Source organism: Pteropus alecto, unplaced genomic scaffold (assembly GCF_000325575.1).
Source record: "Pteropus alecto unplaced genomic scaffold, ASM32557v1 scaffold23, whole genome shotgun sequence".
Taxonomy (NCBI): domain Eukaryota; kingdom Metazoa; phylum Chordata; class Mammalia; order Chiroptera; family Pteropodidae; genus Pteropus; species Pteropus alecto.
Window position 1 is genome coordinate 2,126,146 of NW_006435837.1, and position 20,474 is coordinate 2,146,619.

The 20,474-nt window shown below is 30.9% G+C and overlaps 1 protein-coding gene across 6 annotated transcripts in view; it reads right to left on the minus strand.

Moving 5' to 3' along the window:
- Nucleotides 1-20,474, minus strand: part of CNKSR2 (connector enhancer of kinase suppressor of Ras 2) — a 265,996-nt gene that overhangs the window by 97,816 nt on the left and 147,706 nt on the right. For 3 of the 6 annotated variants that reach the window (XM_006911616.2, XM_006911617.2, XM_006911618.2), the window contains exons 9-11: nt 17,186-17,332; nt 7,185-7,318; nt 2,345-2,556 (exon numbers count right to left, since the gene is read on the minus strand). In XM_006911616.2, coding sequence (XP_006911678.1) covers nt 2,345-2,556; nt 7,185-7,318; nt 17,186-17,332 — 493 coding nt within the window. The remainder of the gene's footprint in view (nt 1-2,344; nt 2,557-7,184; nt 7,319-17,185; nt 17,333-20,474) is intronic. The other 3 variants (XM_025046618.1, XM_025046617.1, XM_006911619.2) reach the window with 1 other exon arrangement.

The window sequence follows — 20,474 nt, forward strand, 5'->3', positions numbered from 1 at the left end:
CAATATAATGGGACCACTTTATAGGGTAAAGGAGTTGTCATCAATTACTGGTTATGAAGATTTGAAGTAATTTATATTGGGGCCTTTAAGGTCTGGGCTAAGCGATTTATACAAACCCTCAGATAGCAGACCTAGGTTTGAGAAGGTGCCAGGTATTTGGTGGGAATAACTAGCATTTAGAAATCCCAGATGATAACTATTCACCATTTAAAACTCAGAATAAATGTCACTTCTATTTATGTGCTTTCCCAGGCCGATTCCAGGGCTTCAGCTCCTGGGCTCCTGCAGTACTTCATTCATATATTCCTACTCACCTAACATGACTGCAGTGCATTTCTATTTGTTTCTTCCCTCTGGGTTATGACTGCCTTCCAGGGAGAATTTACGTTTTATTCACCTTTGCATCCCCAGTGTCTGGCTGATTTTGTGTGCACAACAAATATCAGCTGAATGAGTTAACGGATGAGCTAATCTTTAGGAAAATTATGGCCACAGATTATTGTGTGTGACAGGTAGATTTTATTACTTAAGATCTGATTTTTAAAAAGGTAAATACACTGAACTGCTGGTTATCTGGAACGACCTTTGGGTTGTACCAAGGCATCTTCACTGAAGTATCTATAAGTATGTCCATCGAAGGTTCAGATTATATTTCTGGTTCAAAAGTTTTTTAAAAAACTTTCAGGATCAAAAGTAAAAAAACTATTTTTTACTTTCTTATTCCTCTTTTAAGCCTACATACATTTCTTTTCTCCTAAGTTGTTAACAAAAATATATGAAATATCTATAGAATATCCCTATTTTCTAAAATTTGAACAGTAGTCTATTTTATTGGGAGAAGTATGATTTATGGAACATGATGGAACTAGGTGCTTTAAACTGTAGTCTGAAGGGACTAACAATTCATAGCCTTTCAAGAACCTAGTAAACATATTTTTATAAAGCTATTGGTAATCAGCTTCATCTGGTGACTATAATTTCCCCTTAAATTATTATTCGTATCTACTTCAACATAAGTGGAAAATAGCCAGGTAGTTAATAAGTGCTTGTAGAATGAATGAATAAAAATAAAAATCTTATGTGATGGGGCAAGGGTAGGGATAACAAAGGTGGCAGGCTTCGAGACTGTAGAGGTTTACAATATAATAGGGGAGAAAAGCAAAGGTAAATACATTCACATTATGACAGTTCAAAATAAGTGCCATCAGAGTAGTAAAATTAAGAAGCTATGCTAAAAAACATCATTGCTTATTCTTATGATAGAAAAGTGTGCATACAGAGAATAACACAAAGTAAAGTAAGTATGGTTCCTATTCTTTAGGATCATTTTGAGCAAAACTTCTCATACATAATTATTACCAAAGAGCTATAAGGAAATAAGGCATGTATATTAATTAAGGTACATGTTAACCAATCTTTTTGGGAACACAGCAGGGAGGCATATGGCCATGGCGGTTAAGTAAGGGGGACAGGTAGAAAGAGAATGTTAAAAACAATTTTTCCTTCTGCTCAGCTCCCACTGATCACATCTGGGCTAATGAGCAAAGACCGTCTACTTCCCTAAGGTCCTCACAAAAAATGATTAGTTTGAAAACTGGAAAGAGAAGAGCACAGATTTCCAATTCAATCCATTCATTCTTGCAATAGGACCATAGGTTTAACTACTTTAACTTTAGGCAACTTTATTTGCCACTCTTTTAGACACACTCTATCAATTTTAAGTGTTTGTGAATGGGTTACTTGCTTGGTCATGCATGGAAAAACAAGAGTCAAAGATAGAATATCCTAGGGACATGGTAACTCCGGGCCCATCTTTGTTTTAAATACAGTATGTCCTTCCTATTTAAAATCCACTTCCACTCAAATTTTGCAGCTTATTAAAAAATACAAAACTGTAGTTGAAATTTTCCCCAGAAAAGTTTATCTTAAAGATTTTTAAAAAATTCCTGAGGAATAAGGAGATAATTTTATTTTAGTCATGTTATCAGTAAGTTTTCATTTTTATTTTTATTATTTATTTTTTAAGTTTTCATTTTTAAAAAGAAAAAAAACTTGAATTATTCTAAATGGACAACAACTGACACAAAAATTACATGTGATTCAAAAATTTCCATAAATTATTAATGAGGTAAAATACTAGCTACTGTTCTTGCTTACCTTTGGAAAATTTAGAATAATTTTTAATGTCATACCTCACATTGTTGAGATTCCACTTAGAAGCACATGATAGACAAAGATACAAAAGCTATCAAGTAATTTTCATAATTCAAAAACCTATGAAAAGAAATTGAGATTCCTATGCCAGACATTTGTTCTTATGTCAATGTAAGAAAAGAACACTTACCGTAAGTCGGGGTGCTTTCTCGTCTCCCTTGATTACTTGATCTTCCTTTTTCATATTCATAGCAATACAAGACAGTATCTTCCTCGACAATATTAAACCTCTTTCGATATTCCTGATCCAGAAATGAATTTGGTGATTCAGATCCCTTATGCACTGGCTTGCCCACCATATGTCCTCTTAAGTCTTCACAAGGAAGATTTCCTTTTTCATCCCTAAAGAAAAGGTAAAGGAGAAGGATGTAGGAAAGTGCTAGGGTGGTAAAGTGGCAGAGAGGGTCTAAAATAGTACTAATATCCTTCCCATATAGTATGTCTTCTGATCTTTCCAAACTTTCTTTGAGGTTTATAGGACAATTTTTAACTATTACTATTTTGTAGGAAAAAAAAAATTCTGAGGCTCAGAGAGGTTAAATGAGTTGCTAAAAGGTCACACAGCTAATAAAGAATACAGTAGACATAGGTCATGGATCTTTTGACTCCTGCTCTAGTCCATTTTCATTGCACCATGCCATATAAAGGAAATGCTTTTAGTGCTCAAGACAGGAGGTAAATGTTAACAATATACCTTTAATTTGCCAGTTTACCTAATTGATTCATCATAGTATTGTGCTGCTTAAAACAAAGGTATGTTTAAGAACTAACACCTCTGTAAGGGTACTGTGGCCTTGAGAACCAAATTAGCACCATATAAACTGGTACTGTAAGAATGTCAAACAGCTGTTATTAATTTAAGATAAACCTTAATGAAAAGAATAACTCCAGTATTTAAATTCTATCTCATTTAATAGTAAAAATATATATTCACAGAACTAATTCTAAATGGATATATCAAAATTTCATTACACATCAGCAACATTTCTATTGGAGGGAGTGGAGAAACCTGATAAAATATGGAGTTTAAGAATGGGATTTAAGATGATGGCAAGTTGATATTTTCTTCTGTAGGATTCTCAAGAGAAAGGTCTCTAATAATTCATGGAATCTCTAAAACTTACACATAGTATTACTCACACAGTCCAGGTGATTTGGCTCATAATGAGTGGTATTTTGGTAGAAAGATTCCATTTAGGATTAGTTATATTGAATCTTATATGTTTTACATGTTTCACTAACTAGCTATGAAATTTTTGTTAAAAAAGCTTGCCTTTTGGAATAGGACTATGATGTAAATGCAGTGTTTCTTCCCCTATGAATCATTAATTTTATTTCTTCTTAGTAATTAATTGTTTCCAGTTTTATCCTACAGAGTGTCATTTTATCTGCTATTAAGCCAGATAAAAATTTAATTTTATGTCAAGTGCCAAGACTTAAAATCTTAAATCAACAGAATAAATTGAATTATAACAAGAAACATAAAAAAGAAAATTTTAATTGATACATAGCATCTTATAAGATGGTGATGAGCTTATAAATCTAATGTCAATACCAAAATATGAGTTTCAGTTCAGCAAAAATACTTTACTTCTATATGCAAATGTCTAGATTAGGTTTGTCCAAATGAAGAGAACTATATTCCTAGTATTTGAAATATGCAGAAAGTAGTAAATAATATTCTCAAGACTGACTGAATCAGCAAGCTTTCTTATGTACTTAACTCATCATAAGGTTAGGTTTCCATTTACATTGTCATTCACTCTTTTTTTTTAAATAAAATATTGCTTATTACTAAATCATAACTATATAGCTACTTCTTAGGCAACATAAAGAAAATAAATATAAAATCCAGGCAGAATTTTATTTTCAGCTAGCTAAAACTTTTCCTGAACAAATTACCTGGTACTTTTTGTTACTGTTAGTCCTCTGTCAAAAAGAAATTGACATTGCAATTAGCTTGGAAACAGCTCACACCAACTCATGGCACTGGAGTAAGGTTATGAATGAACAGAATCTTCTATCAGGCCTGTGACATAAATGTTAATGCAGCTGAGATAAGAGGGTGATTCGGCCCTAGTTAATTCACCATGCTCTATTTATATGGGCACACCCTGTCACAGAAAATTGGAAGGGCTGGTATTGCTTACTCTATAATCTGAAAGAGGGGCCTTAAACCCACAAGGAAGATTTATCAAACACATCTATATATAATTCACTCAATTAAAGTTAAATAAGAAAAATAAAACCAAAAAAATGCAGTGAAATAAATTGGTACATGTATTGTGTATATAAGTGTGTGCCTGAATGTGTATGTATTCACACCATGAGACCCTGAATAACTCAATGTATTAATTCATTCTGCTGTAAAGATTAAAAAAAAACTTTTCTTAATGTTATATATCTATATATGTATATAATAAATCTATACTTTTGCTCTAAAAGGGATTTAAGGGGACAAATGAAAAGTTAGGGTACTACTTCAGTGGACTCTTTATATTTAATGACAGTAAAATTAATGAGAAATTAGTGCTTAAACTTCATAGTTGTGCAAAGACCTACAAATTTTTGATTTTCACCACAGGAAAAGAAATTTGGTTAATATAAAACTGCACTATAGACTATGAAAATGAAACTGTATGAAGTTATAAGATACATAATAAAAACTGACCAAATATCACTCACTTCACATACATAAGTGTTTTCTCTTATAAAGCAAAGGCACTTTTGCAGCTACATTGTTTTATCTGAAATGAATGTGTTCAAAGAATTGTAATCACATGAAAGAAAAATCTACCTAATTTGATAACTAGCCCTACTATTTTAATCTTTTTTTTTGTTTTAAGATGAGGAAGTTTCTATTATTTATAATTCAAATTAACACCAATATGCCTATCCTATATAAATAAAAATTTTTTTTAACATAGGAAAAAAGATATGTTCGGATGAATTAAATTAGGTGAACCACATTCATAATCAAAATGAGAAAACGGAGAAAAGTGCCAAGGGTATATCTATGAAAAGAATGACAACTGCAAAAACTTTTATGAATATTACTTCAAGCCAAACCAAAAAATGCAGATAATTTATACAAGGTGGTGGTACAAAGAAGCATGGATTGTTCTAACTGTGCTATCTCAGATGACTGTGTGACTGGGTAACAATAAGTTGACTCAAATATATTTAGAATAGTCTGTTAAATTAAACAATAAACTAAGAATCATTTTAAGTGAGATAATATACATCGATTATGAATTTTACTGAAAAATATGGAGCTTTCGAACAATACTGACAAAACAAGTATCATTATATTGATACTTCAACCTCTTACATTCTCTAGTATTTTTCAATAGCATGTTCAAACTTTTTATTGATTTCAATATATTGCCTTAACTATATTTGTACCACTCTCAGAGGACAGAACTGGATCATTTTATTCTTTTGTCTTCTGAAATGTGTTTTAAATATTTTCTGCCTAGAAAGCACTTCCATTTTAACAAGTTCCTCCCTACCCAAGAGAAAAGGAAAGAACATTAAAACACAGCAGAGATTTGATAAAAATAATCTTCTAATGTTTATCTGTACATGTAGCCCTCTGAAGATTAAGGCCTCTTAATCATTTGCACTAAAATAAAAATCTTTCCAATTAAACTGAAAACAAACCAAAAAAATAATCACTTCCTATTTGAAGCACACATGCTTTATTGCTCCTCGTGCAATCATATTTGGAAAGTCTGATGCTATCTTAATAGGATTAAAATGCAACTTGTGTTTGACCAGGATATTGGATGGATTTGTACATCTGATTATAAATTTAACATAAGACTGAAAAGTATATATTAGAAATATTTGTGTAATGCCAATTTAGTAAATTATATCTTCTTATAAACCACTTTCCCACATCTACATTTAATTCTCAAAAATATGACTTAAAATGTTTATAGAACTGACTATAGTTTTATTACTAGAAGACAATACGGTATTTGCAGACATGGCATGTTGTCATGTAGCATTTAATTTTAAAATGTCAGTACCATCATATCTAATAGAATGAAATATTAGGTGTACTAAAGAATAATGAAAATTAATTAAAAACAAGGAATTTCAGTTCTTTTACAAACTGAAGAAATTTAATACTAAGCTTGAAAACAAGACACCTTAAATTATTGTTTTGAATGACTGTACGACTAATTTAAAAACTGAATCAAATTCTTTGTCATGGTATATTAACTATCCCCATTTAGTGCTGGCCCTTTTCCATAATTGTTTTGTATTTCAGAAGGCTGGATATCAGAATGCTTTTGGACAGAATGCATTATGATATTAAGTTCTATTCTTCCACACCTGCCAGAAATTTTCGAATAGGAATCTGGAAATGAAATGGAGATAGTCTCAAGAAATCTAGAAAATGGACTTCAAAGGCAACCCATTCTCTTGCAAACCCTCTCTACTTTCTGAAAGAAACATTAGTGAAGTAAATCAAGTAGAATTGTAGATACAGAAGTTTAGGGGAAAAAACACTCTCCCTCATCATCATCCAAAAAACCAAAAACTCTCTCATTAAATATATTTAAGAAGGCATATAAATTATCTATAACTTTCTCTTTTAGAAAAATAAGTATAAAATGCTTCAAAGGAACCTGAGATTTCTAGGAGCTTCTTAGCCAAAGAACTTCACCTATTTCTCACTTATTAAAATAATTCTAATTGTTATTTAATATTACTTTATTATTCTTTCCTATTATATGAGATGTTTATAAGTTATTTGCGTATAGTATTTCATACATAGTAGTTATTGTTACAAACCAAAGTGCATTCTCTATAAAGCAATGATTTTCCAGAATGTGTTCAGGAACCCCAACTGAGAAACTATTCAAGGTGTTCCTTGAGAATTTAGTTTACAGTTTACATGCAGTAGGTTAGTCTTTGTATAGAAGCTGCCTGGAACAATATGATAGTTAGTTTTATACCTGGGAATATATGGTTCTGCAGGAGGAGGGGGAATGTAGAGATCCTGGAGGGCAGAGCTGTCTCTTTTGGTGGGTGTACTGATGGTGCTGGAAGGCGTGGCAACGCTGCTTGTGGGACTTCTAGGTATAAGAGGCTGGTTAAAATGAAAAAGAAAATACATACGCACACAAACAACACACAAAACAACAACGACACATAGTTATCATTTTAAAATGATCTATTTCTGCAAGTTTTTGAACTTGGCTGAAATCAAGAAGTATGTTATTTAGCACGTGGATATTCATTTGGATCTCCGAAAATAAATAATGTAACATTAGAGGTTTCCACTTAGTTCCCACTCACTTTATTCTATGGTATAACCATGTAAAAGCTATTTCTAGTACCATGCAGTATTTTATAATAGGAAGATTTATCTCACAATAAGAAACTTATTTAATTAAATTTGCTTTGTTAGAATCCCATATTTGAAAGAAAGATAAATAAAGAGTAACTTTCAAAAGAGTTAGCTCACTCACATCCTGAATGATATACAACAAAGATATTTCAGACCTTTTCCCAAAAAAAGATACACCATACTCCTAAGCAGAATATCACAGATTCTTAGAAAAGGTTACACAAATGGAGTTTGAAAGGCCAATATGAGAGAGTATTTTCTAGGAAAATGTACTTTTCCCATAAATATAAACAACTAACTATCTTCCAAAGTCATTTTATTGTACATCTTCAAAGGCATGGTGATTACTGTGACACAATCATTTCACCTTTCATAGACACACACATTTATCATTGTTTAAAATAATTTTTAGTTCCATATCTATAGACCTCATTTTCATGCCTGTATTTAAGTATTAAATATGTTTTTTTTAAAAATTGATATTAAATTAAGCAATACATTAGGATGCATTAAGAGCACTCTCAATTCTAAGCTTCACAGTAATTGGAAATGATCTTGCGGTTCAAGAAATTATCCTAAAGTGAAACTAAAATTCACAAATTTTCAGGTTTATCTTACAAATTTTACTGATTAGCTACTACATATACAATAACATATTAAAAATAAGAATTTTAGTGCAACTGCAAACACAAAAATAACGATCACAAAATGAACTGTATCTTCACATGACAAGATGTTGCCATTTTAGCCAGTATGAAAACACTTTGAGCATATCTAAATGGACCCACAGTTCTATTTCTTTAACACATATTGCTGGACACTTAAAAAATGGCATATTACAACTATTTTATATTGTGACAATACTTTTGTACAAATAAAAAATGTTCAAAAAGCCAAGCATAAATACAATGTACAATGTAGGTCACTAGGGTAGGCTACATAGTTTATGACTCAGTTCACAGTTTTGAGACCTTCCTTGTTATACAGCTCACCTTAATAGCTTGAAAACATACATCGCGTCAAAATGACGGTTAAGTTTTAATCTACGTGGAATAGAAATTAAAGAGAGAAGGGAAAGATAATTGATAATTTATTTGGGGACTCTGTAATAGTCTATCTCATATGATATTCTATCTCATATGACATAAAAAAGTCAGAAACATTACATGTTGAGGAATTTTGATGTATCATGAAAGTATGTAGTAAAGACTACTATGTTTAACTATGCTGATTTTGGAATACTGTCCAGTGAAACTATGCATGTCTTTTAGAAACAAAAATCATGGCAATGGGAAATTCTGAGATTATGTAGGTAATAGGGAATACCATGAAGCTTGAGGAAATGAAGAACTATATTTTTTCTAGGGATGTATTATATGTGTGTACAATAGATTTTTGAATGATAGTCTTTAGATCAAGTATTAAGAGATAGTATAGATATAATCATTGTGATGTAACTTTATAATTGTTTTCCTCTCTGTCACAACACCTTGGTATTAAATATAGATGACATCAAATAATGAGTCTGACCAAAATTTCATCATTATAGAAATGTAAAGAAAACATTCATTACACAGTACATTACTTTCCAAAACTTGCCAAAAGATGCACTGTGAGAGAAAAATTTATATTTGGTATGCTTTTTAAATGCTCCAATATCTCTTATTTTAAAGTATTCTAATACCACAGGTGAACTTAAAAACAATTTCTAAAAGCATAAGCACTTAAAAAATCCAACTTAAAATTTTATTCTCTTTCTTCTCTTCTAAGGTCACTATTTCTATTTTGAAGACTTCTTTCCTTTCATTTTACCTATAGAACTAAAGATAATTTTTCTTGGTTAGTACCTATCCTTGATCTTCCCAAAGAGGAAGGAAGGAAAGAAGGAAAAAAGAAGTAGTAGTCAGTGGTTACAAGAATATTTTAAATGCCCCTGGCATGCAAAGGTTAGGATCAACAGAATAATTTATTCTGCCTGAACTATTATGAAGATTGTCTATATATGCCTTTCCCCTTCCAGGAAATTTAGATATTAGCCTTATCAAGTTCCTTCAAATTGCTATTTTTTCCAGATTTCTATTTTCAGCAAGGAGTTGCTATTAATGTCACCAGTTAACGTGATTAGCTAAATTAGCAAATACAAAGAAGAAAAACTCTTAAATATGTTTAAATAGATAACAGGTTTGATTGTACCAGCTGGTTCAATTTATTGAACTGGTTGAAAAAAACAACTTGTTCTTTCAGAGGAAAAAAGAAATTAGTCAATCCTGTTGTTTAATTCGACTGGATAGTTATTTTATTAACTGGTAAATCATAGAAAACATTTCAATTGGTTTATCATACAACTGTCATCTGGCTAATTAGTATGTCCTGTGTCAAGTAAAGCACATGGTAAATATTAAAATATATTCAGCATATTTTTATCTACTAATTGTACTATTTTGTCAAGCTAATCTAAACTAAAAAGCAAACATTCTTCAGAATCTCATTAAAAAATCGACATTAAGCAATAGAAAAAATAAAGTATATTAAAGTAGAAGCTTCATGGGAAAATGGAAATAGCTACCTAACCCCAAAGGAAGTATTTGTTATAATTTAAAATTATAATCTCTCAAAAATTTTCTAACTTTGGACAAGAATTGAAAGAGTATAAACTTAAATGACTAAAAGAATGAAAGGCAAAATTTCACTAAATCAAGCAGAGAATAAATGATGCTATTAGCTAAAATTATCAGTGGGGCACTCCTAGTTGTAACAAATGGCATTAAAATTACACCTATCACCAATAACCATTTATGTGTATGAAAATACAGAGTGACAAATAAAGCATCCCTCAAATCAAAAAAGGTGTTCTTTTAGCATTCAATTCAAAATTTAATAGGCATATATTTTAGTTTCAGAAAAAATTCTAAATGTGTAAGTATAATAATACAGAAAGATAGTTTATCCTCTCTTGGCAACATCTATTTTCAATAATTGTTCATAACAGTATAAGAAAAGCAGTTACCACTATATCATTAAGAATTTCCAATTTAGAATAAAAAGTAAAAATAAAGGGTAATTTTTTTTATTTTACCACTTTGATTCTTTCTCTTATATTGGTAATACTGTATGAAAAGAGAATTAAGAACTATTATCACTTATGAATAAAAGTACAAGGGTATTTTAAGTCTGCATCTTGTGACTCAAGTAAGCATGAAGCTTCAGTATGACTCGATCCATTATGGTATGCAATCATGAATGACATGGATCCATTTTACATGCTATACGAAGGGGTTTATTTCTTGGAAGGGCCTTGTCATAACATTTAGTTTTCAGATCAAAATGGTCCAACCTCCAATGATTCAGTGAGGTTCCAACAGGGAAGATGCATTTGCATTTATGTTACTCTCCTAAAACAAGTATATGATAGATTTCTGGGGGCACTGGTATGCATCTCTTAAAATATACGAGTCCTAAATAAAGTGATCATATGCATCTCTTGAAATGTAAATATATAACCTTAGGTCAATTCACGATAATTACTACTGTCAACAGGGCTCAGAAATCTACTAGGTAAAATGCATGCATACATTTTTCATATTTTCAGTTTCAACTACATAAATATTTTCAATTTGTATCCCACAATGTAGTATGGCAAAAATCTTCCTCTGAATCATGAGTGATGACTTTAGTAATAATATCCTACTCATCCAGTTTAAATGTCATTGGAAGATTGTGATTATTGTAAAATAAACTTTTCAGCTTTTGTAAAGGATCACTGAAATCTCACTTTAAATCCTCTGATGGCTCAAGACTTTTCGTTCTATCCACAATTCTAACATCTATAAGGTAACTGAGCACATCTGGAAGATATCAGTGTACTTCTGAAACCCCTATCGTCTTAAGGACTATAAGAAAAGAATTTCCATACTAAAATAAGTACATTTGACGTCGAGGTTTTACTTGAAACCATTTACATTTTAGCAACTATGAGTTGTCCCTCTGTCTGGTAAGTGACCCAGCTTTCATAGAACTATAGAAAATCTTGAATGAAACCAATGATATAAAGAGTCCCAAAGTTAAAGATTAAGATAGTGCATTACAGATTATGTAGTTATCTCTAAAATTCACTAATGCAATTATCACAAAGACCTTGCTTTGCCTTCCAGGGGAAAATACCCATTGAAATATGAGTGATTACGTCAAGTATAAAACCTGGCCATTAATTTTATTTACTCTTAGGAATAAGCACAAATGCATCACAATGCTACATTATTCTAGCACAGAACATTCACACAAATCCTTACTCAGCTCAAACACATCTTTATTGTAATTCCCCACACAAGTACCAGAATATTGTTTTATGTTAGCAAGTCTCTTCTTAGTCATCTAAACAAATGCCCCATAGAAAATGTATTCTGGATTTTGGGAGGCAAGACGTTGCATATAATATTTTAAGTTTCTTGACCGTATAAAAATGTTAGATCTAATTTGGAAATTTATTGAGCATACTCTTTCCTGGGTAAGTTTTTCTTTAGTAGGAAATTATTTGAAAAGAACCTAAGGAAAGTACATGTATTCAAAATTCTCCCACTTGTTTTTTTCACAGCTTCTCCTAGAATACAAATTTATAAACACAAAAGAGTCTTCTTTTATGAGCATGTAACCTCTCCTTTCCTATCAGACTACCAAGAAAACAAACATTTTTTTCCAACCATGGTCTTAATTAGGAAACCATATCTGTATAGGGTAAAAAATAGACATGTGTGCATAAAAATATGCATATAGTTACACAATATATAACTAATAAAGATGTCACACTACAAAATGGCTTTTTCCACTGAATCATCATTGTGCTGAGACTACTACCAGTGTATTTATTCTTATGCTGTCCAGTTTTATTGGCATAGTTAATACTGCAACATTAAAACTGGACTTCCAATTTTTTTGAATTACAATAAACATCATTTTTAGAATGTTAATTAAAGAAAGAATGGGAAACTAAAGAATAAAGAAACTAAAAAAATTGCATTATAGGTGATTATTTGTAGTCAGTGTTAACTGAAAGCATTTGGCTGAAAAACACAAATGTAATTTAGATCCTTTAATTAATTTGCTTAAACTATTGGTGAACGAAAATTTGATGTGACAATTGCTTGCAGCTATTTACTAACTTGAGTATGAAAAACATAATTGTTTCTGCCTCCCAGTCAGAACAATTACATTTTTAGTTAAAATTTATTTTCTTCTCTAGTGTCATACCTAATATTAGTTATCTTCCTCTTCAAAACACACCTTTAAAACAAAACTCTCAGAAATGTGAGCTTTGTTACTGTTTTTTTCAGTTACCCCAAATATAACTTTGATATTAAGATAAATTATATTACTGCTTATGCTTTTTGATTTTTACAGAATGACTTCAACCATATCTGTATGTATTTGAAATGTAACATAATCAATTAGTGTTCTTCAGTTGTTACACCAGTTGATAGACAAAATCAACTGCTATGACTATTGGCTTTCCATTTCTTTTTCCGCTCAAAGTTAAGTATCCTGTAAAAATTGCATGAAGGTAATGCTAAGCAATAAAATTTTAAGTAAAAAGCACAAAACCACACAAGAAACTATCACATTGATAAAGATTTTTGGATTAGAATACAGTTGAGGAACATAAGTCTAATGACACAGCTTGATGTTATTTTATATAAAAATGCGTTTAATGAAACCTATTAGTATGATAAGCTCCAGCATTGATTTTAGTGATCATTTGAGATGCATTCTTACCAAAAAAAAAAAAAAAGCTGGGTTCTTATATGTTTTTAAAAATTGTTTCTTCCCAGTGATTTCATTCAACATTCTTGTCAGTGTCTAGCTAATTCTCCCATACATCTCTTTTAAGAAGAAAATGACACCGCCCGTGCATGCTTGTGACCTACACACACTAAATTTAAAACCACAAACATCAAAAAATATACCTTGAGTTTTATCCATAGTTCCCTGGGATTTTTTCATTGAATTGGAAGAACTTGACCATAAGCAATCACCATGCTTACCAAAATCCAGGACATTAGTAGAGGATGCTACTAAGAACATGTTTTTAAAAACAGCTCTCACAAATAAGGGAATCTCTGGTTTCCTTTCTTAGAATAAAAGATTCTATCTCAGGTAAAACATCTTTACTATTTATAAATGGGTACAGATGACAACAGAATTCAATTCCAGATTAAACCTGCTTGTAGTATTTGACCAAGGTATCTTTCAGTTTTATTGCAAAATGTTTGATAAATCAGGAATTTAAAAAAAAAAAGAGCTGCCAAATTTCATGAAATGTACTAATGAAATTGCTCTGTGAGCATGAAGCTGAATTGTATGCTTTTGTTTATTTGGCTATAATTCCATGATTTTCATAAGAAATTCCAAATCAAAATTCACCATTACAGTTGATTAATATAATAAAAGTTACTATTTTTTAAAAATACTTTTTAGAAAGAATTTCTTTCATTAAAATGTGGAGTATTTCTTAACAATCTTCTACCTTAGGGTAGATATAGTTATATTTTATTTGTGTAGGTATAAATTATTTCCTTATTAGTTTAAAAAATAATTATTCCTTATGTTAGAACAAAGTTGATTTTTTTTGAGATGCATGTTTTAGTGTCTACCTACACACTATACAAACTTTGCCATATTTTATCTGAAAATGCTAGTAGGTAAATTAAACCTGGTATAAGAAAAAGATGAAGTAAACATATCAAATTAAATCAATGCCACAGATAGTTTCTTTTTGTACCCTTTAAATAATTTTTAGTAGACTGTTGGTTTACCTGATAAAAAAAGAAATGGCCTATTGTCCAATTCTTCAGGTTTGAACACTGGAGACTTATATTTAGGTGAGTTAATGGGCATTTTAGCTCCAATGTATTTGTACACACACTAGAAGCAAAAATATAATGGTGCTTGTGTCTGCATAAAGGATTGTCACTACATTAAGCACTTATGTTTCACATTCGAGATCCTTTCTTAGCCACTAGGAAAAATATGTGGACTTAGGCAAAGTAACAAAAGAGTCCAAGACCACCTGCAAGACCTTCTCATCCCACTATTTCTTTGACTTTTCCCCCTCTGGAGGTTGTCTACCTTCAATCTCCAGATCCTGGTACCCTCGGGTTTTGTCCGTCTTTGGTTGTATCAAGATCTACATTCTATAAAAATTCTGACCAGATAGTTTCCATTATGCTTACACTGTCTTCATATTTTAACATAGGCCAATGCCTTAAGATAAAGAAAGAACTCAGTGATGGTACAATTTCAGGTCTTCAAAACGGGTTCCAGGGAGATTTGGTGATAGTGCGTGAGAGGACTTATTCATTGCTCTTACTCCTAATATCTTGTTTTACTACCACTAGGAAGTATTTAATTAAAATGCATACTCTTCCTTTTGCTCTGTAAAAAGTTCAACCACTGAGGCAATTTTCAAAGAAATTGAAAGCATGTCCCCACCTCCTCCTATAGTATTGTTTATCTATAAGGGGTTGAACTTGGAAAATATATATCGGGTAAACTAAATTCAGTAGAAATAACAAATTTATAAAAATGTCAATACATATAAGCACTTATATAAATGCTGATGTTCTTTTATCTGATTTCAGCATTGTGGAAAAGCAAATCTACAAATATACTCAGAATAACTGAATATACGATGGGGAATAAATATAATTAGTGACTTGATGAGGCATGTTTCTTGGCATTTGGGTATGGACCTAGAAACCGTGCCTTAAAATCTATTATAATTATAATTATATTAGATTTGTATAGATTTATATATTTATAATTATAAATATAATATTGTAATTAAGGAATGATGTGAGGTCATTTGAATAAGTCTTCATTCTCTACCTTTTAATACACACACTAAATGCATATGTAGCAAAAAAGAAATGCTGGTTTTCCAATTATTTCAGCATTTTATATAAAAATTGATTCTTAACTGCATACTGTCATTACCTTAATTTTCTATTTTGTGCTTATGGAAAAGAATCTAAAAGAGGACCAAATTATCAATTTATTTTCTAGAGATATTCCCTCAGAGTTCATGGATCAACATGAAACTAGTGTCCTTTTGGTGTTCAACGTGAAGTAGAAGAGACTAGAGAGAAATTGGTAAATTTAACTACACATATAATAGAGAAGAAAACCTAATGGCTGAAAGTGTGGGCCTCTTCTTCAGGGTTCCAACTCTCAGACTTTGAAGAAGGATCTTTAGGGAAGACATATCAATAGAAAACTAGAGAGTGAAACGACAAAGCAACTTATAATGCAGCAAGAAAATAAAATGATGTGATGGGAAAGTCTGATCTGTTCATCTATGGCTTAATGAGTCAAACATCGAACTCTGAACTTTAATGACCATCAAAAATCTTTAATAATAAACATATATTGCAAGTCAAATGTATCTGGAGATATTAATACAGTTTTACATATATTCATTTGGAAATTAGATTCACATTAAAAATTTAAAGACCTTAATGTTAGAACATTTTATATGCTTTTATGTTATTTAAGTATAATGCAACTTTGAGGCCAATAAGTAGAAAAGTTTTAAATAATGAGAAATCATTATAATCTATAAGGCTATTCATATGTAATGGAGAATTTAGGATTTTAGGGGGGGAAATTCTAAGAATGGTATAAGGTACTACTACAGAGTTTAATATCAATTTATATAGCAGGGGTAATGACATTTTCATATATTGTTTTTCTTTTTAATCTGAATAATGGTAAGTGTTCTATTTCAATGGTCAATTTAAATTTTTAAAAAGTAGATTTCTAAGAAAGGTCATAGCCTATTTTAGAAATGTAGGTTTTATGAAGGACAAAAATTTCTTCTATGATGTGTTTAAAGATTATATCCTGACTGAAGTGGAAGAAAATATATTGCTTCCTTATCTTTCATCAATCAGAATCATATTTTCATAATTTCCTAGATAACTCTGCTTCTTAATTAATATAATTTATCAACATCCAGAGTAATATTTTAGAGTAATGTTTCAGGCTGAAGAAAAATACAGAATTGTAATGCAACAATTTCCCTATTTTTGCCACCCTAGAGGGTGGAAAAGAGAAAAATGATCAGTCAGGAGGAATGTAGTAGGTACGTTTTAATTACTACATAAAACTTCCTTTACCTATTGTTCATAAATAACTATTACTATTTTATGACCCGATTTAAAAGAATTCTATAAATTGTCATCTAGTTTCTTCAAGAAGTGTATGTAGGTATAATTTTTAAATAGAAGATTACATAAAAAATAAAACCTTTCATTTTTATTTCTATCCATATTTTGCCTTGAAATAATGTGTGGGTTTTTTTTTGAATTATGCTTTTAAATGTTTACAAATTAAGGCAGGGTTCTTTATCATTTGGGTTTTGGTTATAGAAACTTTCATATTTTATCACAATTAAGCCTATTAGGATAAGCTGTGAAGAGATCATTTCATAAACAAATTTTCAAAAGCATACAAGATTAATCCATATGCTGCTGAGATGAGGCACAATAAAGAAGCATTACTGAGATAATCTATGGCTAAAATGATGGTGTATGACTTATGATTAAGCTTCATTACCTGCAGAGCAAGGGGCTTCCATCTCATATTTTTCAGTAAAGCTGGTGCTGAGGTAAGCATGCTCTGAGGTCGCTTTTTCAAAGTTAAGATAACACCACTCGGGTCCTCTCGTAGTGCATTCACCAAATTTTTCAACTGCCACCCCACCTGGTAACCAGCAAAATCATTACAATAAAATTGAGGTACAATATTCAAAGATTTAATGTTTTCCCCCTTTAATAAGATTAGTAAAAAAAAAATGAAAATCACATAATCGGTGCACCATCCTATCAATTTTCAGGAGATATATATTCAAGAAAGAAATTTTATCTTCAAGTTGATTAACCATATTATTGCATTCGAGTCCATATCATTATGAAATAACCTAATGGACATTTACCATGTCAAAGTAGAGTCTAAAACATATCCTACCAATGGAGTAATTTAGAATTTAAAGAAATTATATCATCATTAATGTTGTGCAAGGTCTAGATCCAAGCTCTTCACAAATACCAGTTAAAAATCTGCATGCCTGAAAACAAGGATTTGGTGTGTCCTGAGCTTACAAACTACACCACATGCTTTCTCATCACCATCTTTTAGAGATATGTGGTACAAGTGTCTCTAAATAAGACTGATATTATACAACCAATAGCTGGTACTGACACACCAACACAACATTCTGATGCATGGAAGACAGCATCGACAAAATAAACCTTTTACCATGCTATAAGATAGGATAAAAAATGACAAGGCAATACTACTCCAATGCAGTACTATAGAAAAATGTATTCCAAACAACCCTATAAACTTAAAATATAATGTGCTATATTTAATGAAGCCGTTCTATTTGAATATCACCTCAAAACATATTATATAATTAAACCAAAGTACTTGATAAATGTCCTGAAACCTGGCTCAACTGTTACCCATGTTAAATTACTTCACTCATCATCCTTTTAAAATTTTGAGCACAGAATAACTTTTGTTAGTTTGCTTTTAAGATGGACTAGATATACACTTACTGGGTAACTGAAATCCTAGAACTATGTTTTAAAGAAACACATTTAAATTATTTATTCTTCTGAGATTTAAACAATACATTTCACATTTAAAAGAAAGAAACTTTTATCCCAACTCTAATGGATTAGACTTTTCCAGGATGTGTTATAAAAATACACTGGGGCAAAATTTATCCTGGATTGCAAGCAGGTTTTAGCAAATGGTCTTAAAAATGATCTAGTTTCTTCCTAGGCATCCAAAAGAAAGGGAATGTGTGCTTTGTCTGTTATTCACCATGCTTTTGCCTGAAAGATAATGCTGGAAAGAATGAGCACTTCCAACAAAAGCAGCACAGATCCCCAGAGACTATGAGGAAGAGGAGCTCTGGGCACAGGCACTGTCGAATAATAGGAGACTTTGGTTTATATAATGAATGAAGATTCGTTTAAATTATAACCTCCACTACAGCTGAATTGAGTGATGGTGAAGAGAAAGAGTTAGGATAAAAAAGAAGCGAGATGTTATAATGCTTAAAATCTCAGAGATCTCAGATATTAATCATTAGGATACTTGCCTAATATGAATTAGAAGCTGCCAGTTTTTAAAAAGTCACATTAATGCAGATTAATTATAGTAATGAAACTGGTCAAATGTCTTTTATTATATATAAGTGGGGATTATTATGCACCCAAAGGTATATTATATTGATTCCGATTCCTCTGATAGCTAAGTAGCATCCCTACAGCCATTTTTATAAGCCAAGAGTCAAAGCAAAGTGAGTTTAAATCCAAGTGTTCATTTTGCTTGCCAAAAAAAAATATGAGCAGATTTTGAGTTCCAGATTTGGAGGGAGAAAACATACTGTTTATACAAAGAGTTTATGAACAACTTATTAATGATAACCACATTTTTATCATTTATTTATTCAAATAATTGCTAACTATACTAAAGCAGTCAATAAGATGGCAATATCTTTCTTTCAGCATATCTGTTCTCAATAATGAATTACACAGATTTATATCCATCAACTTCATTTTATTCTGATATGATTACGTGACTACTTAAAAATATTTAAGGCTAGATTGTATTTTCCTGTGTAATGTTCAGTGCAATTTGATTCATCTTGTTTTTTCAAACTTTTTCTATGTTCTTTTTGAATATGCAATTCCAAAAAATAAAATTATTTTTCCATGAGAAAGTGGAATTATTTTTTGATAAAAGTAATAATTTAATTAATTTTAATTTTCATAGTTGAATGTTATTTAATGGCAGAAAATTATATAATTTTACTATTTTTTAATCAGCCTTCCCACTCTCATTGATATATTAGCAACATGTTAAACAAAGTAAACAAATATACATCAGGAACCATATAAAGTATGTATCTTTGGCTCCCAAATTCTACTTCCAGTACTATAAGGAAATGATTGGAGAAAAGCGCAGGGACAAATGAGCAACATGTGTGTTGCAGTACTGTTTAAACCCATCGATAATTGTACATTATGTGAATGTCCACTAGTAAGGAACATAAAAATTGCATAGAAAAAGTCCCAAAATAGCAAATGCAATTCAATTCTACTTTTGTGAAAAAAAATTTATGTGTAGAAAACACAGGAAGATATACAATATCATTAACAACAGTTACATTAAAGGGGAGTAAAGGCTGCAATATGTATTTTCATCTTTATAATTTTATTTCAGAACTTTTGGCAATAAATGAGTTATTTTTATAAACAACAAAATCAAAGAAATAAGTGGACCTAGTCCATGAATATTAATATTCCAATTAGAAAATGATGAATTTTATTAATTACCTAATTAGGATGGTTTGTTATGAATGGAAAATTTCCATAAAATGTGCAGAACCGGAAGGACAACACTATTTAAAACAAGAAAAGTTGGTGATGGGGAAAGCATATCTGCTCTGTGCATTATACTTCTAGATGATTAGCAAAAGAAAAACAAATTTATTATTCAGTTGTGTTCAGTAAGTCAAGAGCTAAATTATCTGTTGAGTTTTTATTCAATGAATGATTTCAGTAGATACTTGTGCTAAGTCAGGTTTACATAGGAATTAATGACTGAGAATAAAGCTGGCTGAGTATATATTATGTATAACATTTTTCTCAATATTATAGGGAGGTTTTAGCTCTATCAGTCCCATCCCAGTACTCGTATACACATAAACAGCAACCAGACCTCATGCCTCTTATTCAAATAGTCCTTTTTTACCTTTATCCTTTCTCAAACTCCCTAATTTGGATAATTTCTTTATTATTTCCTATCTTCTCTACTATATATAATTCTT